Source organism: Dromiciops gliroides, chromosome 2 (genome assembly GCF_019393635.1).
Source record: "Dromiciops gliroides isolate mDroGli1 chromosome 2, mDroGli1.pri, whole genome shotgun sequence".
Classification (NCBI taxonomy): Eukaryota; Metazoa; Chordata; class Mammalia; order Microbiotheria; family Microbiotheriidae; genus Dromiciops; species Dromiciops gliroides.
Genome location: NC_057862.1, coordinates 561981453 through 562006649, shown reverse-complemented (window position 1 = coordinate 562006649; position 25197 = coordinate 561981453). Strand labels below are relative to the sequence as shown.

Here is a 25197-nt window from a genome sequence, read left to right as displayed (position 1 = left end):
TGAAGTCAGGAGAGAATGCTAGCATTTATATATCAGTTTAAGGTTTGTGAAATTAACTCATCCTCAAAACAACCCTGTGTAGGAGTTGCTATTATTAATTCCCCTTTATCAGATAAGAAGATTGAGACTGAGAGAGGTCAAGAAATACAACTAAGGTCACACAGCTAGCAAAGTATCCAAGGCAGGATTTGAACTCAAGTCTTCCTGACTCCAAGTCCAATGTTCTATCCACTGTGTCATCCTAAGTATCTGGTGGCATTACAGGATAAGATTTAAGGAGTTTGAACTCTTAACCCATTACCATTCTTAAACTCCCTATTTCTGTTCAATCAATCACCAATCTTCCAGTCCCTAAGGTTGGCAGCATCAATCATATTTAATTCTTCCCTCTCACTCTGTCCCCCACCCTACAATATCATAGTTGGCCAAAAACTGATTGTTAATGTTTTCATTGTGAGCATTTATACCTTGAAAAAAGGCAAACACTATAAATCCAAGCTTGATATATTGTTTTATCAACTTCTGGACTTTAAAAAGTGATGAAGAAAATGTTAATCTTGCAAATTAAATTTTAAAATGGGACTTGCATCTTCAGAGAGTCATTTGTTAAACATTTACTAGCACATAAGCACCACTCTTATTCAGGCCCTCATCACCTCTCACTGGAACTATTGTAAGAGTGATCTAAGTGATCTCCCACAACCAGTCTCTTCTCTTTCCAATCCATCTTCCACACAGCTTCCAAACTGATATTACTAAAGCTCAGATGTGACCATTTTGTTTCCCTTTCATATAGAATAAAATACAAACTCTCTGTCTGGCATTTAAAGTACTCTCTATTATAGCTCCATCAAACTGACCTGCTTATGGTGCCTCAATTATGGCATTCCAGCTCACATTTTCATTCCTTTGCAAAGAGTAACCCTACCCCCACCCCATCCTGCAATGCTCTCTTGCAGTGTATATGTATATATTCAGTCATTCTCAGTCATGTCTAACTCTTCATGACCCCAGTTGGGAGATACTGGAGTGGTTTGATATTTCCTTCTCCAGCTCATTTTACAGATGAGGAAATTGAGGCAAACTGGGTTGAGTGACTTGCCCAGGGTCACATGGCTGGTGGTTACATGAGGCTAATCCTGTTTCCCCAATTGCTAGTGTTCCCCCTGTCTCTCAAGAAAGCTCATGCCTCTTAATATGTATTTTGTATTTAGTTCTCAGGGTATACACAGTATCTCATAGGAATCAGTCAATTAATCAACAAACATTAATTAAGCTCTTACTATGTGCCAATCACTGTGCTAAGCACTTGGGTTAAATACAAATAGAGGCAGAAAGACAGCCCCATGGGGGCAGCTAGGTGGCACAGTGGATAAAGCACTGGCCTTGGATTCAGGAGGACCTGAGTTCAAATGTGAGCTCAGACACTTGACACTTACTAACTGTGTGACCCTGGGCAAGTCACTTAACCCTCATTGCCCTGCCCTCCCACCCCAAAAACAAAAAAAACAAAACAAAACAAAAAAAGAAAGACAGCTCCTGCCCACAAGAAGCTTATATTCTAATGGAGAAAGACAACACATAAAATGAAGTTGAAAAGGGGGTGGGATGAAGAGGAATAGAATTACTGTAAGGGCAAAGTAAAGACAGTCCTGTGTAGATGAGTCAGCACCCAGGAGAGGGATGAGGACACCTTTGGCTTGGCCCTATAACTTAAATTGTAAGTTCTGAGAAGAAAGAGTCTATAGCTGGGGCCATAGGATAGAGAGTACAGTAGTAGTAGTAGTAGTAGTAGTAGTAGTAGTAGTAGTAGTAGTAGTAGTAGTAGTAGTAGTAGTAGTAGTAGTAGTAGTACTAACTAACATATAGGCACTGTTTTAAGTGCTTTATGATTATCATATTTGATCATCACAATAGGTAATATTATAATCCCCATTTTCCAGAGGAGGAAACTGAGGCAAACAGAGGTTAAGTGACTTGCCCAGGGTTGAACAGCTAGGAAGTATCTGAGGCTGGATTTGAACTCTCAGATCTTCCTGACTCCAGCACTCTATCCATTGCTTTTTTGTCATCTTCCATTTATGTAGTATAAGAAAGAGCACTAACTTGGATTCAAGGGACAGCTCTGCTACTAAACTAGCTCATTTTATTCCATTTTACTGTGTGGCTGTGGACAAACCATTTAATCTCTCTGGGCTTCCATTCCCTCACCTATAAAATGAAGGAGCAAAAAATATGAGATGCCCTCCAGGATACTTTGCAGGACATGAAATTTATGAGTCTATAAATGTTGAAAGTCCCATCATCTCCATTCCCATATTTGATCCCCACACCATCCCCAAAAGGTCAGTCAGACTGATATTTTCATCTTGCTTTTACTCATAAAGAAACTTAGGCATTGAGAGTTTTTGAGCCAGAGACAAAACAACATCAAACAAAGGTGTCCAGATTCTCAATACTCTACAGTCAGCCAGTCATGTATTGAAGACAGCTCATGCTCTTAAGTGGGAAAAATGGGAGCAGAAATCAGCAAATGCTACAAATCAGGGTTAGGTTATTGTTTTGTTGATTGTACAGACCTTAAGAAAGTGATGGAGATAATGTTAATAATGTAGACTCAGCTTAAAAGTGAATCTACCAAAAGCTTAAATACATACCTTTTTTTCCCCCTGAGAGGCGTTGTTAAACATTTCCCTGAATACACCCCTGAGTGATGACTCTGTCCAGCACTCAAAGTCTTCTGGAAACTGCTGTGTTCCTGGTGTTTGAGTGCTTTTGAAATTGCATACCAAAGAGTTAAAATCATCAGGAATATTTACTTCACAAGTCAATGATGTTTCACAGGGAAAGAGATAGCTAGCTCCACCTCCTTTCCCCTGTAGCTGGACCATTTCACAGAAGCTGAGAGCTAGAAGGCTGTGTGTGTGTGTGTGTGTGTGTGTGTGTGTGTGTGTGTGTGTACGTGCATGCTTTTGACACAAAGAGTTCTTGGTCATGTATGAAATAAATGACTTCCGAGAATCCTTCCATCCCGGGTGAATTTCCATGCAGTGAAATGAGAAAGGAGGAGGGACAGAGATTCTTCCCAGTCTTCTGTCCTGGGTCCTTTAGGTATCTAAGTTAGCTCACAGTTCTGTGATAATGCTATATGTTGTCAGGTTCTAAATAACTTGTGCTGAGTGTCAGCAAAAACAGGAAAGGAACGAACAAGCCTTCTCCACGGGACCTCTCTGGTAGGGACCTCACTAGCCTTAGGTCGGAATTCCATTAGTGAATCATCCATTGTATTAAACACTGCCTATTCTTCTTTTTATATGTGAGTACTCCCAAAGGGGAACAAGACATCTCACATGAATTTACTACCACCTCAAAAGTCTAGGGCAGCTTGCTGTGTCTCAGGTAGGATGGTATGGGTTGGCATAGTGGAAAGGATGCCAGAGCTGGTGTCAGAACTTGGTTTCATACCCTTGCTCTGACACTAGCTACCTCTGTGACCCTGGTCAGGTCACTTCACCCCCATGAAGTGTCCAGTTTTCTGACTTGTAAAACTGCTGTCCAACACCTAGGAGCCTATTCAGGGCAGGGGAAATATGGGCAGAAATGGGAGGAAGGGGACCCGGAGGACAACCTTTACCTCCTTCCTTTACCATCGTGCTCAGGGCTGTCACTGAGCACAATGCAGAAGGGATTTGTTAATGTGAAAAGCCCACTCCTTGTAGCATCTTCTGTTTCCTGTTTTCCTATTGACCCAGCGAGATCCCTTGTGTTTTTCAGAATGCGGAAGCGAGCTATGACTTCAGCAGCAATGACCCTTATCCTTACCCTCGCTACACAGATGACTGGTTTAACAGGTAAACTGGGCACTGTTGGCTCCCCTTCCTCCACCTTAGGTTCTCAGGAGATGAGAAGGCTTAGCTGATACTGACCAAGTGTCCCTCCATCCTTATCTGAGTTGTGTACTTTCTTTCTGAACAGCAGTGGCCCTCTACATCATTGGGAGATTGGGGGTTGTAGCCATCAAATTGATTTTAAGACTGCAGATCTTTAAAGAATAGCTAACCATCATTTCGGTCTATTGAGTTATGACATGGGAATTATGGGTAACTTTGGGCAATTGAAGGTGAAAGAAAATGTCTGGGGAGGTAGAAACTCTAGGAAATCCCCTTCTACCCTCTGTGAGAAGATTCTAAATGACTGCAGTCTCCTAGTAAGATACAGGAAAAAACACAACAGGGCTAGGGTAGAGCAAGGAAACACTGGCTCTGGGGTCAAAGAATCTGGGTTCAAATCCTATCTCTTTATCTCCATGTGACTTTAGACAAGTACTTTATCACTCTGGGCCTCAGTTTCCTCATCTGTAAAATGGGAGGGGGGCAGAACTGCATGGTCCCTGAGCTCTCTCCAAGCTATAGACCCATGATCCTACTTATTGTTCCTTGTTACAGTATCTCTCCAAGATACTGGCTGTTCTCCATACTTAGAAGGTCCTCCTTCCTCATCTCTGTATCTTAGAATTCCCTAGCTCCCTTCAAGGCTCAGCTCTTGTGCCACCTGCTATGGGAAGCCTTTCTGGACCATCCCTCACCCTGCCCCATGCCCCAATTGTTAGTGTTTTCTAATTCCTTCTCAAATTAGTATGTATATATCTATCTCAGAGGCAAATTGATAGAGTAAATAGAGAGCTGGCCTCAAAAACAGGAAGACCTGGGTTGGAGTACTCTAATAGATACTGACTGTATCACCCTGGGCAAGTCTCTTAACCTCACAATATTCTATTTTTATATAATATTTTATTTTTCCCCAATTACCTGTTAAAACAATTTTTAGCTTTTTTTAAGTTTTGAGTTCCAAATTCTATCCTTCCCTCCCTTTCACCTCCCTGAGATGATAAGCAATCCAATATAAGTTATGTATGTGCAATCATGTAAAACATTTCCGACCTCAAAATATTCTAGATAACTCTAAGATTGAAAGTTGCAGAGAAGGTGTTGACATTCATTCAAAGAGTGAGTGAATTGCGTTACCTGGAAGGTCCCTATATCAATGAAATCACATGTCCAATCCCTATAGTTATCTGTTTACATGTTATATTCCTCCCTATCCCCCCAAAATATAAACTCTTATTTTTTTTATTCCCAGTGCCCAACTCAGTGGATAACAGATAATAGGCACTTAATGGATGCTTATTTAGGACTAGAGAGACTACTTCCCAAAACTATATTGCATTGTGTTTTATACTACCCATGGAGACAGACATTGGGACAATGGCCACGTGTTTTGAACACCAGATATAGTTTTTTAAATGACTTGTCTTTTTTCAAATAATTGCATCTTTATACAGCCTGCCTATGAGTGATGGAGACCTAGAAGTACCTAACAGTTGGCACAATGATGCCGCCATATCTATTGACCACATGGGCGGGTGTGACCAGAAGTTGCAGTTGGGACAGTTGTTGAATGAACACAGATACCACTTTGAAAGATTTTTTTCTTCTTCACATGGATATCTTGTTTCAGAGGTTTCACGTGAGAAAAATACAAAAATACGTATGTCTTGCTCAGCCACAAGACATAGCAATTTGTGAGCATTCTCTAGTACTTCCCTGAATTAGAAATTAGAAACTAATGCTTTTAGCCTCTTTGGGATAATCTTACAACCATTCAAGAATAAATTAACTTTTTTAAAGTATAATTATCAGGTATTTTAATATAAATGAATATTTTATAAGATAGTGAGTTCCCTATCACTGGAGATATCCAAGTAGACATCGACTAATTATTTGTAGGAGATACTTTAGAGGAAATTTATGCATCTGTCCCACCCAACTCAAATATTCTAGGACTTCAGAGTTTCTATTTTCCTATAATACCTTTCATCTATCATCAGTATACAGTATACCATCCATATAGAGGACCCATCTTCACATCTCAGTCCTGCCACTAATGCCATCACATGGCCTTGAGCAAGTCATGTCACTACTCTAAATTTCTGTTTTCTCATCTCTAAATTAAAGATAAGAACATATGTATTATTTGTTGTGAGGCTTGAATGAGATAGGGAATGCAAAAATGCTTTAAAAGCTTTTTAAATTAAAAAAAATTTTTTCAGCTATTGTCTTCTGTAATTAAATTCCAAGCCTGCAGCTTTGAAGGTGGTTTAGTCATTGTTTGTTTGTTTTTCAGTAGCATCCTACTCTTGGTGACTCCATTAGGGTTTTCTTCCAAGAGATACTGAAATGGTTTGCCATTTCCTTCTCTAGCTCATTTTACAGATGAGGAAACTGAGACAAAAAGGAATAGATTAAGTGACTTGCCCAGGGTTACAAAGCTACTAAGTGTCTAAGGCTGATTTTGACTCCAGGCCCTGTGCTCTATCCACTGTGCCACCTAGTTGCCCATTGAAGGTAGTAGATAATACTTAAAGTTGGAGAGTGGAGTAGAAAATAAGGTCAAAAAGAAAGTGGGTTGGTTTGACCATGAAATAGCCCTGCTCCAGGCTACAACTGCACTGACCATCCAGTATCATTATGACCCCACTACATTACAAAGCCAGGCATTGATCCAAACAGAAGTTGGACAAAGATACCATCCCAAGGAGCTCTGTACAAAAAAAGAATGTCCACCAGTGCAGCACATTAATATATATTTCCCCAAAAGATTTGTTTGTCAATTGGGATTCTCAAAAAAAGTAGAAATTCTGCCTCATCCATCTTCCCCAATCCCCCATCCAAAACCCATTCAACTAAATCTTTCTGAGAGAACATATTCAAATAGTGCTCTAAAAAAAAATCAAGAAAATCAAAGTAGAAATTTGCATTTTAAGTTTAATATCCTCAAAAGGATAAAATTAACTCAAAGTTTGAGTTTAATTGAAGATCAAAGCTTCAATAAGGATCCATTTCTCATCAGCCCCCATGTGTTCATTATGGGTATTATCCCTGTGCAGATGACTCCCAAATCTACATATTCAGTCAGTCAACAAGCACGTATTAAATGCTTATTATGTGTCAGGCACTGTGCTAAATGCTGGGGATTCAGGGAAAGGCAAAAATAACTCTTACTCTCAAAGAACTTAAATTCTAATTCAGGAAACAACATGTAGATGCAGAGTTACATACAAGATACATACAGACTAGAGAGAAGGCAACCTCAGAAAGGATAAGCATCAGCAGCTGGTGGGGAGGAGGGGAGAGGAGACCCAAAATGACCTCCTCTGGAAGGTAGAATTTGAGCTGATTCTTAAAGGAAACTAGGCATCCTCAGAGATGGAAGGTGAAGAGGAAGAGCATTCCAGGCATAGAAGACAGTCAGCGCAAGGAGATAGAAATAAGAGATGGAGCGTCATGTGCAAGGAACAGGAAGTTGGCCAACAAGACTAGATCAAACAGTGAATTAAAATGTTAAGAAGGCAGAAAAGGTAAAGAGAGACAAATTCAGTTTAAGAAAGAATCTAAGTGGGGGCGGCTAGGTGGCGCAGTGGATAAAGCACCGGCCCTGGATTCAGGAGTTCCTGAGTTCAAATCCGGCCTCAGACACTTGACACTTACTAGCTGTGTGACCTTGGGCAAGTCACTTAACCCCCACTGCCCCGCAAAAAAAAAAAAAAGAATCTAAGTGCCTGCTCTGTTCAAGATGCTGTCCCAGGCTCTGGGCCACTGGGCTAGGACTAATGTTAATATAATGATTCATCATCATCAATAACTCTTAAGTGATTATCACACATAGCACTGGACAGAGTTATTTTATAAAATGTAAGCCATACTTCCTAGGGTTGGACACAGGCAACACTCATTTGGAAGGATATATTAAAGGAATAAGGATAACAGGAAGAAAACCTCTCTCCTAATTCCAGTTTGTCAGATTCCCATGAATACATCCTCATTTATAAATAAATTTTGTAAAATGTTAGACCTCAGATTCATTCAACTTGTGGTCCATTCTAGCCCATGCATCTTTTTCAGAAGTATTTGTTTCTAGTAATTCCTATGTCTTTTTTTTAATCTTCATGTCACTTTTGTCCGTATTTTATGCCATTTATCCCCATCATAACATGGCTTGAGTTTGAATGTGAAGAGAATTGTATTATCTTACTCCTAGATAAAAACTACATACTTGTATGATACAGCAAATATTACATCTATTAAATATTAAATAAATATTTAATATTGAGCACTTTTAATTTTTCACATTGATTTTACACCTATGATCTCATAAGACAGACAATAGTCCTATACCTTACCACCAACATGCAAAGTTTCACTCTGTTTTAATCACACCACTTTTGAAAGTTATACCAGCTTCACTATAATATTTATCTGTTCATTCGATTCTAAATTGTATTCCTGCATTCCCAGATGTAAGCAATTCCTCCCAAGTCATTGTCCACCAATCTTTTTTTATCAGTGACTTAGATAAAAGTAGAATTGGCTTGCTTATCTAATTTGCAGCTAAAACAAAATTGGGAAGGATAGCTTGCACAGTGGAGGACAGCACAAATCTGAAAATATCTTAACAGTGTAGTAATGTGGGCCAAATTTGGTAAAATTAAATTAGATAGGAATCAATGCAGTCTTTCACTTGTGTTCAGAAAAAAAAAACCATCAATACAAAATGGAAAAGGTATAACTAGAGAACAGTTTATTTTGGAGGGAAAACATTTCTGGGGTCTCAGTGACCCACAAGCTGAATATGAGCGAGTGGTGTGACATTGGAGCCAAAATAGTTAACATAATCTAAGGCTGCATCACAATCAGTATAATGCCCAGAATGTGGAAGTTGAGAGTCCTACTGTACCCTGTACTGGTCAGACCATACCTGGAATATTGTGTTTAGTTCTGAAAACCTCATTTCACAAAGGACATTGATAAGATAGAGTATCTCAGAACAACAAAGTTCAAAATTGTTAAGGGCCTGGAGACCAAGTCGTAAGGTTGAAGTAACTGGAGATGTTTGACCTAGGGAAGACTTGGAGGAATGCGATATTTATATTCCTCAAGTATTTGATGGGCTATGACACAGAAGAAGGATTTGACTTATTATGCTTGTTTCAGAAGGCAAAAACAGGAGCAATGATTAAAAGTCAGAAAGAGGAAGATTTGGGATGTTTAATATAAATAAAGGCATCTGTGTGAGGGAAAAATTCCTAACAATTAGATGTATCAAAAAGTGGAATGGCATGCCTTAAAATGTCATGAGTTCCTCCTCAATAGAGGTCCTCAAGTCAAGGAGAACAAGACAGAAATTCCTATTTGTGTAAAGGTTGGGCTAAATGGCTTCTGAGGATTCTTTTTTTAAATGTATTTATTCTATTCTAATTTAAGAAATAAAGCACGAATCTGTTACTCTGCAGTGTAATGAGAATACTTTTAATGCCATCATTGATTTTAAAAAATATTAAAGAATCTCGCCCTAAAACTAACACACATCTTTATTGGTTTGATTCATTAGGTCCCATGTTCCATATCTGGGTCCAGTAGATCACTCAGAGCCTGAAGGGTCAAATAAACCATCCTTTTAATAAAAACATATCTACATACCCTGAAGTAAAAGCAGTTCCCAAGAAGGTTAAAAAGCAGTTCACAAGAAAATAAAAGCCAGCAAAAGCTTCCAAAAGGGAGGTTTAAAGCAAAGAAGTTCTCTAGGGTCCCTAGGGACCCCTGCCAGAGTCTTAGATCTAGCATTGTATCCTCCATACCCAAAGGACCCACAGCCATGTCCCAGATCAATGCATGTAGGGGCAAAGTTGACTCAAACCCCAATCTACTCCATAATTTCTTCACCCACAACATCCTGGCTGGTGTCATGAGAGTGTGGAGAGTTAATTCAATGCTCTCCAGTTCCTCCATATCTAGTCCCAACACCAGTGTCTCAGAAACCTAGAGAGGGAATCGCTCTTGGAGTTGTCCCAGGGCAAGGGAAGGGGGAACATGTCCCTCCTTCACCTGCAGTCTCTTACCACCCACTGAATATTTTCCCTGAGCTCCTTTCTATATAGCTTCTCTGCATACTTCTTAGGGATTTTCAGGAGGCCATCTATGTTGGCCATCACACTGAAGGCTAAGTCCTAAGTCAGCCATTCTCTTGCAAAGGAATAAAGAACAATGAATCAAAATATATTTGTTGAGTACTTCATACATGCTCAGCACAATTCTAGACATTTCAGGAAATACAGCCTCTACCTTGGAAGAATTGATAGTCAAGGAGGCATTTGTGGTACAGCAGAAAGAACACCAACTTGTGAGTCGAGAGATACTCTCTTGATATTTAGTCCTGGTTCTCCCACATGCCTACTGTGTGACCCTTTGCAAAGCCCTGGGCTTCTTTGCAGCTTCTCTTCCTCATGAAATGAAAGGATTAGACTAGCTGATTGCTAGGTCCTTTTGAAATTTAACATTCTGTGATTCTAAAACATAATTATTACCCATGAACCAATTAGAGAACAATGGAATAATATAATAATATATTTAAGTGCTAAATCACAGAGTACGTATGTGATTGAGTGTTAAATTGTGTTACTAAGTGATATAGGAGTTCACCTCTATCAACCCTTTGGCAGAATGGAATAAGAATACAAGTTCCAATCTTGTCTCTGGTACTTACTAGCTATGTGACTGGGCAAGTCACTTAACCTTTTCTGCCTCAGTTTCCTTACCAGTAAAATGGGGATAATAATAGCACCTAATCCCCAGGGTTGTTGTGAGACTCAAATGAGATAATGTGTGTATTGCACTCTGCAAACTTTAAAAGAGAATATCAGTGCTAACTATTATTGACATTATTAAAATTATTAGTTAGGGGAGACTTCATAGAGAAAGTGATATTTCAATACAATAAGCATTTATTAAGTGCACACTATATGCCAGACACTGTGCTAAGTCTTGACAAATTTGAAGAACAGGGAAGATTTGATAGGTGAAAAGGATAGAAGCGGGCATTCAAGACTCAAGGAATCACTCTAGGCCACAATTGGAACACCTTTATGTAGGAGGTCCCTTCTTCCCTCTGGATCCAGGGACTGCAGTTCTCTTGTACTCGTGGGAGACTCAAACACAGTGCATTCTCTAAGAATAAAACCATGTCAATGGTCACATCATGTACAGGTCCTGGAGTAAAACAAACCAAAAAAAACTGTTAATTTTCCTGTTCTTGGTGTTGGCACTAAATTTCTGATAACAGATTTCCGTTAATTGTACAAGAAACTCGAGACATGCTAATTTCAGCCCTAGTTGAATCATCAATATAAAGCTGATTGATGCTGATGGCAGTCCTGTTGCTATTGACAATCACAACTAGACTGCCTGCTGCCAATATAGGGTAAGGCACGTTAACTACTAAGAGTTTGGAGACCTGGGAGTAATCCCTGGATGTGGCAGACAGTTTTCAATACTGAGGGATGTTTTCCATTTGCAAAAGATATCATAAAATGGACCATTAGAGGAAAGATAATCAAAGCAAGTATTGATTGACCCTTTTGGTGACAAACCCTGTTCAGTGGCTGAAGATTCATCCACATTCCCTCAACATTTTAACATATAGGAAGACCCCTTAATGTCAGCCACCATCAGCAAACATGTTTTCCTTCAAGTACACTCTTCCTTAATAAGCCTGTGTTTGAAATGCCAAGCTGAGCACTCTTCTTAACTTTTAGGAAGGTGTAAACTTTAGCCATAAGTCAAGGGGGTTTTAAGGTATGGGTAGATTTTGATGTCATTGTCTGTATGAGATTTGATCTTGTGATATAGTTGTTTTGGGAATGAAACAACTTTATTGTACAAGTGAGCCCCTTGATAATCATACCCAGCTGCTGTACTATTGAACTTTGTTCTAAATGCAGTCAGAAACTTTAGGGAAGGAGCTACATAACTGGTTGCTGCAATCAGAGAAGATGGATGAACAACAAGAGACAGTGAAATTATTACCTAGGTTTCCATGGGAAAATTAATAGATGCCAAAATTAACACATACATATTTAAGAGTAAAGACAAAGACTATGAAAGGAAAAGCTGAATGATTTTCTGTGAACCCAGCATTGCATCTTGAACATTTATGACATTACATCAATGTGCATATTCCCTCCAACAATTCAATTTCATTCAACTCAACATTTACTAAATGCCTGTCATGTCCAAGGCATTGTGCTAGGTGTTAGGGACAAAAAGACAATAATTGTTAAAGTCCCACCCCTCAAAGAGTTTATCTTCCTTTGAAGGATACAGGTAAATAAGTAAGGTCCATGCAGGATAGTTTTAGGAGAAAGCACTACCAACTACATGCATCTGCACAGTCTTTATGTAGAAGGCTGCACCTCCACTGAGCTTTGATGGATGCCAAAGACTCTAAGAAGCAGCAGTTTAAAAGGGGGAGTGAAGTTTAGGTATAGAGAAGGATTTGTGCAAAGGCAAACAGGTAGTAACTGGAATGATGGGTTCAAGAAACAGCACCTAACCCAGTTTGGCTAAGATGTAGGATGGAGAAAGTGAAGCAATACTAAATGTCTGGAAAAGATAGAATGGAGCTAGACTGGGAAGGGTTTTAAACATCAAGCAAAGAAGTTTGCATTTTACCCTCAAAGCAATAGGGAACGACAAGAAAATGTTAAGCCAGTGAGTAGTATAGTGAACCTGTGCACCAATACAGTTTGCTACCCCTTTATAACTTAATAAACAGCCTTCAAGGCTTGCTATGGCCAAAAATATTCCTGTGGACAAATTGGGGCTGATCCAATCTAAAGAGAGCTAGGCTAGTTCTTAGACAACAGACATGTGGTTCATCACTAGGTTCATAGTCATAACCTTTCCAGTTTGTCAGGACTTCTCTTCCAACATTGGGAAAGGGTGCTGGAAATAAGGGGAGGGTGTATGAAGACAGTATTTTAGTACTTGAAAGGTTATCATATGAAAGATTATACTTGTCTTGTTTGTCCCAGAGAGCAGAACTTGGAGCTATGGGTGGAAGTTGAAAAGAGATAAATTTAAGATTGATTTAAGGAAAAACTTACTATTAATAGGACTATCCAAAATGTAGATCACCCTGGGGAAGTAACAACAACCACAACAATAATAATAACTAGCATCTAGATCATGCTTTAAGTTTTGTAAAGTAACATATGTCATTTAACCCTTTCATCACTTCTATGAGATATGTATTATTATTGCCCCATTTTGCAAATGAGCAAAATGAAGCTGAAGGAGATTAAGTGACTTGCCCAGGATCACATAACCAGTAGGTATCTGAGACAAGATTTGAACCTGTGGGATTTCCTTCATTAGAAAGTCTTCAAGCTAAGTCTGGATGACCCCTTGTCAAGGGTATTAAAATAAGTGTTGTTTTTCCAGTATGGATCGAATGAGGTAGTCATTGAATCCCCTTTCAACTCCTCTGATTCTATGACTTCCCAGAACTTTTGCTTTGCTAACAAAGTCTTTGAGAACCCTAAGTTGCCCTTGTCCCCTATGACACAAAGCTGGATAGCACTTCAGGGATGATCTCAAACACATATGGCTCTAAATAAATATGGGTTAGTTGATTGATAGGTTTGCTACTCTTGGCCTTCTCAGAAATTCTTTGACATTAAGCACATTCAGCCCCTGATGATCTTGAAGCTGCCTAGTGTTCCCTGAATTTCCAACCCACATTTTTGCCAATATTCATTAGGTTTTGTTCAGCTTCCAGTCAATGTTGTTGACCTGTGCGTTGCAGATCTGTATCCTATTACTGTGTTGTCTATAAAATCCCTCTTGCATAGCAAGCGCTCCTTTGACAAGGGAAAGCTGGCCAACATTACTGAAATGTCATCAGTATCATCAACAAATATTTATTGAGCACCATGGATGAATAGCATTCTGCATATTAAGCAGAGAGCCTTAAACTAGGTGTGGTGCCCACTATCAAGAAACTGTAGTAAATTCACTAAGAAGCCATTTTCTATATAGAAAACTGATTAAAAGACAATAGGATCTTTGTGTTGTGAGCTAGTTTGATTTATTATAATAGGTGCATTTCCAAATAAGAAAACTTTGTGTCCATTAAACATTTTTTTTCATTGCATCATGTTTGATTTTGAATAGCCCTTAGTTAGGAACAGGAAAACCTCAAAGACAATTTACATCTCTAAGTTTTCATATCAATGTATCACTTCTGTGATGCACAAAGGCTTAAAGACAGATGAAACCTCTCCATACTTTTCCTTATAGACTAATTCTGAAATATCTCAATATTCAATTAAATTTAGAGTCCTTTAAAAACAGGTTCACCTACCTTCTTTTGATGTGAATAATGAGACTATGACATAATCCTGTATTAGACCAAAAACTATAACTCTTATCCATCCTTAGATGGATAACAGATCACGTTGAAGTAAAACCCATTCGATTTAGTTTACCAATCTGAGCCATTTTGGAAACTTTATAGAAAGCATTCTCTTTTTCTACATAATTATGCATACCTATATTCTTTATATTCTTCCCCTGGCCATAAAAAGATAGTTGGATTTAGTAATGAATTTCATGTTATGGTGAAAAATTAGAAAAATTGTATCATTCTATAATGATACTCTTTCCCATATGCCGTGTTTTCCCATTATCCCATATTTGTACATGATATGAAAGGTAATGGTGTGTTGCTTAACCAGTGATAGCTATTTTTAAAGATAAAGAAACATATGGCATAACATCAAGAGCAAATGTATTGATGCATGAATTGCTTAATAGATGTTGAGCCCCCAAGTATGCCTAAAATAGTTGGGAACATAAATATGATGGTGTGGGTTGCTTTTCATATGTTTACATCATGGCCAGAATCCAAAGCTGTCACCATCAAGATTAGCTATTTAATCTTTTCCTCCACCAGAATTGGAGGTTAAAGATAGAAATATCATGCTAAAGACCAAAATATTATAGGAGGGAAAATTGTGCCTAACTCACCAAAATGCTAATTTTTCAAAAACATTTGCCTGTACATTCTAACATGGTTGGTGTCAAACTAGATTATCTGTCCACTGTCGCTGCAAGAAATTTTTTTAAAGTATGCTGAATAATAGTAGGGAAAATAAGGACAGAAATAAAACTGGAAAAGGAAGTGACTTGTGTCAATTTTTCAAGGAACTTGTTTCCTCTGCCCCATCCCCCACATTAGGATGACTTACAGGAAGAAAGAATAAGGTGGAGTTAAATGAGTCGAGCTGAAAACTTTCTTTTCCTTATGCTGGAGCAATGAAGTTAGAGGAAGAGATTTAGCAGACCATGCCCATCTTGAAGCTAAACCAAAACTGAATAGCATTTGATTTAATGGTGTGGCTCCTATCCAGAGCACCTTCAGAAAGTCACATACCATAAAACAGATGCTGTGGAAGCCCTGCTAGTAGTTTGAGGAGCTATTGAAGAAGCTCTTTTCACAGCCTCTGACTTCAAAATGATAACACAATATTGTGTGTAACCAAAGCTCCATTATTGGTCTTAACTCTGATGACTTTTGATGTAAGGGACAATTGTGCTGCTAAGTTGGCACAAACTGGTACAAACAGTGTGGTCTCTTAAGCACCTTTTGCTGAACAGGAATTCTAGGTTAACATACAGTAAGTAGGTTAGTGGAGATCTTGATCAATAGGTCTGTAACTACTTTAAAAAGGTAAGGAATAAAGACCCATTTGGGGTGGATCCTGAACAATCTGCAAAATCAGAGACCCCTGCTGCCCAACTGGCAAATGCTGAGGAATTGAATGTAAGGCGCAAGCAGTAACCACCTCACATCCCACCTCCTCCATAAAACCTTCGCTTACCTGCCTAGCCCATACTTACCTATTCTTCCAAACTCCTCTACTATTAAGACCTCAGCCCATGGTTCTAGGTAAGCCTAGACATATCCATGTGATCAGGTCCCTGCATCTTCTCCTGGAATCATGCCCACACCCCTAGGAGTCCCAGTCACAAATATACCAAAGTGTACACAAAGAATACTCCCACGTGAATTCTAGAATGGAATAAGAGACAGCAAGAGACCTTAAAGCACAGGGTTGGCTATTTTTAAAGTCCCTCCTTTCACCTCCACCTCCCCTATGTTGTTATTCAGTCATGTCTGACTTTCATGACCCATTTTTGAAATTTTCTTGGCAAAGATACTGGAGTGGTTTGCCATTTCCTTCTCTACCTCATTTTACAAATGAGGAAACTGAGGCAAACAGGGTTATGTGACTTGGCAGGGGTCACACAACTAGTGTCTGAAACTGGATTTGAACTCAGGACTTCCTGACTCTAGGTCCAGCACTCTTCACTGCACCACCAAGCTGCCCTGTTTCACATCTATTTAAGTATAGCAATCTCTTGATTGTTGGCCTTTATGAAAATTCCTTATCTCAAGCTAGTCAGATCCAATGTCTCCTTGGTACCTAAAGGAACATAAACAAGTCAGACTTTCTCACTACATAGCAGGAGGCTATGGCAGCAACTGTTATTTTTATATCTTCTAGTTTCCACAGCTAGATTATAAAATCCTTCAGAGTAGAGGATCATTGGGAGGGGTGAGGAGTGGAAAGACAGATGCCTGAAACATCTTTATAACCATCCAAAATACCTGGCTCAGTGTCTTGCACTTAGTAGGTACCTGATAAAGATCTGATAATTGACTATAAAAACAAAGAACAAAAGCATAGTCCACTAGAACCCCTTTTGTAAGAAGGCTAAGTGTGTGTTTTTTTCTGTGGGTCAGAGGAAAGGTTAGAGAGATGCCTGTTCTTCCTCAAGTTTGGACTCCGAATCCTTTACAATCACCGCATGGCACTTCAGTTGACCCTGGGGATTCCAGGCCCCTCACTACAAGCTTGGGGGTGTCCCTCCAGCCTGTTTCCCACCCCATACAAAGTATAGACCTAGAAGTTATAGATCACTTACCTTCTTTGAAGTGATGTTTTCCGTGCTGCATCCGTAAGTAGGGGAGTTGCTGCAGCTATTTCCCTTTCTAAGAGTATTTGTTCTTTTTTAAGAAAATGAGGCAATTTACTCATCAATCCAGTATAACTTGTCTGCAGCTGCCAAGTTTTCAACAATTCTGTCTGACCCCATCCCCATGGGCCCCATCCCGGTCCTTTGCCATCATCCTGGGCCCCTCTACAGTTTTCAGAGCTGTGATTCGATGCCTCTGCTAAAGTGATTAGGCACACACCAGAGAGTCTGGCCACGGACCACAAGGCATCTGCACTGCCTTGGAGGTATAGATGGTTGGATATGGAAACACCTCCTACATAGACCCAGTTCTTGTGGTGGTGTGCCATCTCCTTATTTTTAGCCACTTTTACTGTGTCCATCCACTTTTGAATGACTTCCAGCATCCTTGATATTTTTTTTTAGTGAGGCAATTGGGGTTAAGTGACTTGCCCAGGGTCACACAACTAGTAAGTGTTAAGTGTCTGAGGCCATATTTGAACTCAGGTACTCCTGACTCCAGGGCTGGTGCTCTATCCACTGCGCCACCTAGCAGCCCCCATCCTTGATATTTTGAGGAAGGTGCCCAGGGCCCTAACATGCTGATGCTGATTGACATTATTCACTGTGACTCTGGACATCTTGTTGGCTCCTTATAGCCAGTCAGGGAAGAAACAACATTTAACCCTCACAGTAATAGGGAGACATTAAAAATTTTTGAAAAAGTAGAATGACCTGTTAAAAGTGGCATTTGAAAGAGATTGTCCTGGAAGATTGTTCTTCCATACCTTCACAAGTCACCTCTTACTTTTTCCCAACATAGCTTCTCTGTTCCAAATTAGCCAGTCTCCTTACTACCCTCTGTCCCTAGCTTGTTATCTCTCTTATGGTGCTGCCATTGTCTGAAATGTCCACCCTTTTATCTGTTAATCCATGTCCATGACTTCCTTCAAGTCTGGGCTCAAGACTGATTTTCAATAAGCCTTTCTTGAATTGAAACAACACCCTATCAATGAATTCTTTTACTTTGTGTTACTAGGTGGCCGGGTAGATAAAGAGCAAGAGTTGGAGTCTGAAAAGCTTGAATTTAAATTCTACCTTAGACACTTAATTAGCTTTATGACCCTGAACAAGTCATTTAATCTCTCTCAGCCTCAGTTTCCTCATCAGCAAAAAGTTTTGAAATAGTACCTATTCAAATGAGATAATATATGTGAAGTACTTTGCAAAACTAAAGCACTATATAAATGCTAGCTGTAATTATTGTTAGGAAAGCTAGGTGGCACAGTGCTGGGCCTGAAGTCAGGAAGACGTCTCTTCCCAAATTCAAATCTGGCCTCAAAAACTTACTACGTGTGTGATCCTGGTCAAGTCACTTAAACCCTGTTTGCCTCAGTTGCCTCATATGTAAAATGAGCTGGAGAAGGAAATGGCAAACCATGCCCTTATATTTGCCAAGAAAACACCAAATGAGGTCACAAAGAGTCAGATACTACTGAAAAAAATGACTAAACAACAACAAATTATTATTATATTCCCTTATCATATACATATAACTTCTTCTCCATTTTCAGGCATAAATGATGACATTGCAGATGACATTGTGCTAATTAACTGAATCCCCAGAACACTGCAATGGTCTCTCTCTTTGATAAGAATCATGATTACCCAAAAGACATCAGACTAATAGCCTATTTAAGAAAAAATAAATGTCTGGACAATCACTATTGCCCAAACAGTGGCATGTAGTTTGATGGGCTGTCCATTTAGTTAGTACATTGGAACATATATCTGTGCCAGGCATTGCAGATGGACAATGAGTTGTATTCAAAATCAGGGGATGAGATCCAGCTTAATTATGTTTCAGAAATAGAATGATGCTTTTACCAATCTCAAACTGTTCCCGGCACAAAATTCTTCCCTTTTTAGGATAATGCTTTCCCAGTGTCACTGTATGATTGCAAATCTGGGGAAACTAAAGTCTCTGAGAAATCAGTTCTGGGTGGCCTGAAGGACAAAGACAGGACTAGGTGCAAGAAGGCTAATGCATATTTCTTATCATGGCCTACATGATAAAGCTTCTTAAGAGATAATTGAAGTGGAAGTAGACCATGTGGAAAGAGTGAAGGATGCAAGAGGGACATCTTAAGTGCTGCACCAAAAAGTCTTTAGGATGGTGACCATCTTCTTTGTAGAGAATCCATGGGGAAAAATGGATGAGAATCACATAGGATAAGAAGACTTGGATGTGTTGCAATGTGGACCAATGGAGGGAAAGCCTACATCAGTGAGATCACAGAGGCTTTGAAGTACTGAAATGACAAAGTATCAGTCATTTCGGCATTCTTTTTGTTTCATGTATCCTTGTATTCTCTCCATAACAATTTCTCCCAAAAAAGTTGTGTCCTGACATGCCTCATCACCTAGCACAGTGCTGGGCACACAGTGGACTTTCCATAAATAAAATACTTCAACTTATCCATAAAATGCAAAGAGTCCAAGTGACTAACTTTTCCAAGACTGCCAGTATATTTCTCATAGGCTAGAAAGCTGATGTCTTTCTCAGTGAGACTCTGGAATACTTCATAAATTGGTCTCCAGACCACAACTAGACATGACTTAGCTTCAGGAATCTGTGAAAGCAATGACAGCTTCAGGTAAGACGCTAACTGCTCACTTCTGATTTGGACAATGAAGTTAGTGCTGTGAAAAATTAAGCATGGAAGTGAATTCCTATTCATTGTTTAAATATCAGGAATTTGTCACTCAACTAGCATTTATTAAGTACCTACTATGCGCTGGGCACTCTGCCAAGCACTGGGGATACAAAGAAAAGCAAAAGACTGTGCCTACTGAACTCATGGAACTCAACATCAAAGTGGGAGATAACATGTAAACAAATATGTACAAATAAATATAAACAAGATAAATTAGAGATAATCTCAGAGGAAAGGCACCAAGATTAAGGAAGAATGGGAAAGGCTTCTTGTAGATGGTAAGACTCAAAAGGACCAGGATCATCTGTTTCATCGTTTTCAGCAAACCACTCAACTAAATGATAGATTAGGTCCAGTTAAATAACAATGGCTTGGGGGCAGCTAGGTGGCACAGTGGATAAAGCACTGACCCTGAATTCAGGGGGACCTGAGTTCAAATCCAGCCTCAGACACTTGGCCACTTACTAGCTGTGTGACCCTGGGCAAGTCACTTAACCCTCATTATCCCGAAAAAATAAAAATATAAATAAATAACAACGACTTGTTTTAAGATTTGCAAATATCTTTCCTTACTGCAATCCAGTGAGCCAGATGAGGTAAATATTCTTTTTTCAGTTTTACAGATGTAGAAAATGAAACACTAAGTAAAATGACTTGCCCTGGTCACTCAGCTATTAAGGGTCAGAGGGAGGATTTGAACCTAGACCTTCTAATTCCAAGCCCAGCCTTCTTTCCACTATGGCACACTGCCTAAATCATTCAAGACATCAGATTCTCAAAACAGCATATTATGAGAAGGATGCTAGCATAGGGACAAAGACCACCATAACAGTAATGTCTGTGGTGAACTCTTAGTTATCAGCAAGCTGTGATGAAGTGCCTTCTCAAATTCTCAGATGAGATTGATAACAAGCCTGAAGGTAACTGGATAAAGGGTGCCTAGCAACCCAAAGTTCTCCCCAGATCTCTTACCACCAAAGGCAGTTTGTAGAACACAACCTGCTGAGTGATTGAAAGGCTTTCTCCTCATGCAATATACATATTTTAGTCTCCTTCCTCCTTTGAAGCTTCACAAAAGGATTTCTGAGCCCACGGGAGATACAAGCCTTATGGAGAAAGGATTTTTTTTTATTCACTTGTGTGAAGTGAGTCTAATAAGAGATCCCTGGAGCTGTGATTTTAAAAAATAAAATAAAATAAAATAAAGTCAGTGTGAAAGCTATGCTTACCCAAACAGCATAACTGAAACATGAAGCTAGACTACATACACCACTTCTAGGAAATGCAATCTATGGGCTCCTTTGCCTGAAGTATCATTTTAAGCCATTATTTGGATGATAGAAGATATAGAAACCCTCATTAAGTATTTCCAACAGATAAACCCTGTCCGTACAACTATAAAAGGAATCAGACAAAATTGAAAGACTCAATTCATTCATTTTTCCAGATCTCTTTGTCCATTGAATGGTATCACCAATGTTTCATAGCTTCCAAAGTTTGCAAGGCTGTAAAGACAGGCTGCAGTGAAATGGACCTGCAAATCTCCCAGTCACATCCAATTCTCTTGGGATTCCTGAAGATCAGGTCTAAAACTTAACATTTGGGGTAGTTTAGGATTTATATTTAAATTTAAAACAACCCTCCCTCACTTAAATCTAATTCAGTGCAAGTCATGACAGCACCCTGATGTCATGGTCCTCTTCGAGAACAAAGGACAAACAACAACAAAATCAGAAATCCAGAATTCCTACCAACTTTTGCTTACTCTTTTTAAAATTATGAGGATAACTAATATTTATATAGCATTTACTATGTGCTAAGCACTTACACTGTGCTAAAGAACTTTTCAGTTATTATGCCATTTGATTCTCACACAACCTTGGGAAATTAGGTGCTATTGTCTTCCCATTTTACAAATGAGAATACTGAAGTAAACAGAGGTTAAGTGATTTGCCCAGGGTCACACAAGCTAGTAGATGTCCTATGTAATCAAAATATAATGTCTTTCCAGACAATTTTCATCAAGAAAACCCTGAACTTGTTGGAAGTTATACCTAGGAATTATAGAAGTATAAAGCCAGGCCTACACTAAAAAAAAAAAAAAAACATCAGGCACAGTGGATAAAGCACTGGCCCTAGATTCAGGAGGACCTGAGTTCAAATCTAGCCTCAGACACTTGACACTTACTAGCTGTGTGACCTTGGGCAAGTCACTTAACCTTCATTGCCCTAAAAAAAAATAAAAATCTTCTAGTCCAGTCCCCTTCCAGCAAGATTGTACTCACGGATCCTAAAACAGCCATGAAAATATATACCAGCCCAAATACCAAAGACTTCCAAGAAATCAAAGCAAACCTAAAGAAAATCAGGGAAGATGGCTAGAAATAGCCTGCTGGTGAGTCGGCCTGCCTCAAATCTCCCCACTCCAATCCATACTCTGTTCAGCTGCCAAAGTGATTTTTATACCATGCAGTTCCAAACATGTTACTGCCCTACTCAAACACCAGTGACTCACTATTTTCTCCAAACACAAAATCTTCTGTTTAGCATTCAAAGCCTTCATAACCTACACACATACACACACACACACACACACACACACACGCATGCATGCACGCACGCATGCACACACCCCTTTCCAGTCTTCTTACATCTTACTCCCCACCACACACTCTCACACACTCTTTGGTCCAATGATACTGGTTTCCTTGATGTGCCACAAAGACACCAGCTCCTGAGTATTTTTTGCTAGCTCTCCCCGTGCCTGAGATGCACTCCCTTCTCATTTCTGCCTCCTGTCTTCCTTGGCTTCCTTCAAAACTCTTCTACATGAAGCTTTTCCCAACCCCTTTTAACTCCAGTACCTTCCTCTTTTCATTATTTCCTATTTATCCCACATATAGCTTGGTTGTACATATTTGTTTGCTTATCTCCTCCTTTAGATTGTTTTCTACAAGTACAGTTTTGGTGAGCTGTAAGAAAAGGGAATGACTAAGAGGAGGAGAAAGTATGTACTTCAACCTTCAAGTAAAACTTCCCTCTCCAGAATTACCAGTGATGATGATGATGATGGATTAACGTTTATATCATGCTTACCACGTACCAGGCACTGTGCTAAACACTTTATAATTATGATCTCATTTGATCCTCACAACAACCCTAGGAGGAAGGTACTATCCCTAACTTCCAGATCAAGAAACCAAGGCAAATATAGGTTAAGTGACTTGCCCAGGGTCACTCAGCTAGTAAATGTCTGAGGCTAGATTTAAACTCATCTTCCTGACTCCAGGTCAGGTGCTCCATCCACTGTACCACCTACCTGTCTGACCTCATTATTACCAAATCTAATGGCCTCTTCTTAGTTTTCATCCTTCTTGACCTCTCCACAGCATTTCACTCTATTGATCACCATTTCCTCCCCAATTATCTAGGTTTTTTGTGACAAAGCTAACTATTGACTTTCCTCCTAACTGTCTGAATGGTCCTCCTCATTCTTCTTTGCTGGTTCTTCATCCACATCATGCCCACTGACTATGGATATTCTCCAAGCTCCTAGTCTGGACCCTCTCCTCTTTTCCCTTTATATGTAGTGATTCATTTGGTGATTTCATCAGTTCTCTCGGGTGCCCAGATCTGCATATCCAATTCTAGTCCCTCTCCTAAGCTTCAGTCCATTCGACCACTTTTTAGACACCTAAAACAGAATGTCTCATAGACATCTCAAACTTGGCATTTTCAAAACAGAATTCTTTATCTTTCCTTACAAAACGCTCTCATTTCCCCAGTTTCCCTGTTACCTTAGAGAAAATCACTATTCTTCCATTCACAATCTGAGTCTCATTTTCAATTCCTCATTTTCATCCTATATATCCAGTCCAGTGTTCAAATCTTGTCATTTTTCCCTTTAAACTGTATCTGTAGGTACTTAATAATAGTGTGGAGTCAATAATTATTTGGTGATTTGTTGATTGATTTCTCATATACATCCCCTTCTTTCCACTCACATAGCCACCAACCAAGTTCAGGCCCTCAACACCTCTCATGTGTGTCATTACAATGGCTTTCTAATTGGTCTCTCTGCCTCAAGTCTTTCTCCATTCCAATTTCCATTCCAATCCATCTTCCACAAAGCTACCAAACTGATTTTCCTTAAGTGTAAGTCTGACCACAACACCACCACCACCACCACCACCACCACCACCACCACTCATCCTCCTATTAACTCAAGGATCCCAGTTACTTCAAGGATCAGAGATAAAGGTCTGTTTGCCAAGTCAACCTGAAGCAGCAAGGCATCTTGAGGGAGAGATAGAAAGAATGTAGCCAGTACCCTTCAGACTCTGGTGGAGATAGCTCTACAAATTGCAATACCTCAGCTCCATACCATAGACTTTCTTTCTAGTCTGGCCCCCATCTAGGAGAGCAACCCTGTACAGAAAGGGCCTTCCATCTCTGCTACCACCAATATGCTTGTTGAGTGATTGACCAATACCAAGTGCCACCAACAGGGGAAGGAAAAGCCATGTCCCACAGACCCTGGACCCTGCTGCCAACCACTGACCAACCATCATGTGTAAGCAAACACAAGATCTCTGTTGGAGAACAGCAACACCCCCCCAGAGCAGAGGATCACTTTCCAGCCTGGCTCTTGTAGCCTTCATCCAGAGAGTCAACTCTTGCCAAGATGTGACCTGGAAATTTCCCCTGCATATAGTAGAGCCCCTATCTCCTCAGTAGCCACAGCTACTAAAGATCTGGAAAAGAAAGTTCTCTGATCAAAGTCTTTGACACTTCCAAATGGTTCAACATCAAAAACACCTCTCCACATACCCTACAGTGTCATAAAACTATCCTACTTTCCATTCCTTGCAGGTAGGTTGCACAGTAGATAGATCTCTGGTCCTGGAAGTCAGGAAAACTTAAATCTGACCTCAGACACTTACTAGATGTGGGACCCTGGGCAAGTCACTTAATGTCTGTTTGCCTCAGTTTTCTTATATGTAAAATGGGGCTAGTAATAGCACCTACCTCATAGGCTTATAGTGAGGATCGAATGAGATAATTGTATAACAGCACAGTGCCCATCATATAGTAGGCACTTAATAAATGCTAACTCTCTTCCCTTCTTCCCTTTCAAAAAACACTATTACCCAACTCTCCACCTTTGTAATATCTGTAACCCCTTCCTAGAATGATCTCCCTCCTCCCCTCTTCCCGTTGACATAAATTTTTACCTAAAAAAAATTAGAGGAAAACAACTATTTGCAAGATTGTGGTAACCTATTCTCATAGCACTCATAGAGATGAGAATTCCTATTCAGAAAAAAAAAAGAAAGAGAAGGAACAAAATCTTCCAATACCACAAGCACATTTGCATCTGACAGTGTATGTATATACTATTATTCTATCCTATTAGAACCAATCTAACTGTGAGAGCAAAGAAAGTTTTCATTATCTGTTCTTTGAGACCTTAACTGGTATTTCATTTGCTCAGAGTTCAGTTTACTTCTAGTGATCTTTTCATTTACATTGTTTTTGCAACTAGATGTATTTTTCTCTTGGGACAA

At 39.5% G+C, this 25197-nt stretch overlaps 1 protein-coding gene across 1 annotated transcript in view; it reads left to right on the top strand.

Moving 5' to 3' along the window:
* PCSK2 (proprotein convertase subtilisin/kexin type 2) overlaps window positions 1-25197 on the top strand; it is a 326924-nt gene that overhangs the window by 233408 nt on the left and 68319 nt on the right. Inside the window, exon 6 of the mRNA XM_043985748.1 lies at window positions 3775-3851. Within this exon, the coding sequence (XP_043841683.1) occupies window positions 3775-3851 (77 nt within the window). The remainder of the gene's footprint in view (window positions 1-3774; window positions 3852-25197) is intronic.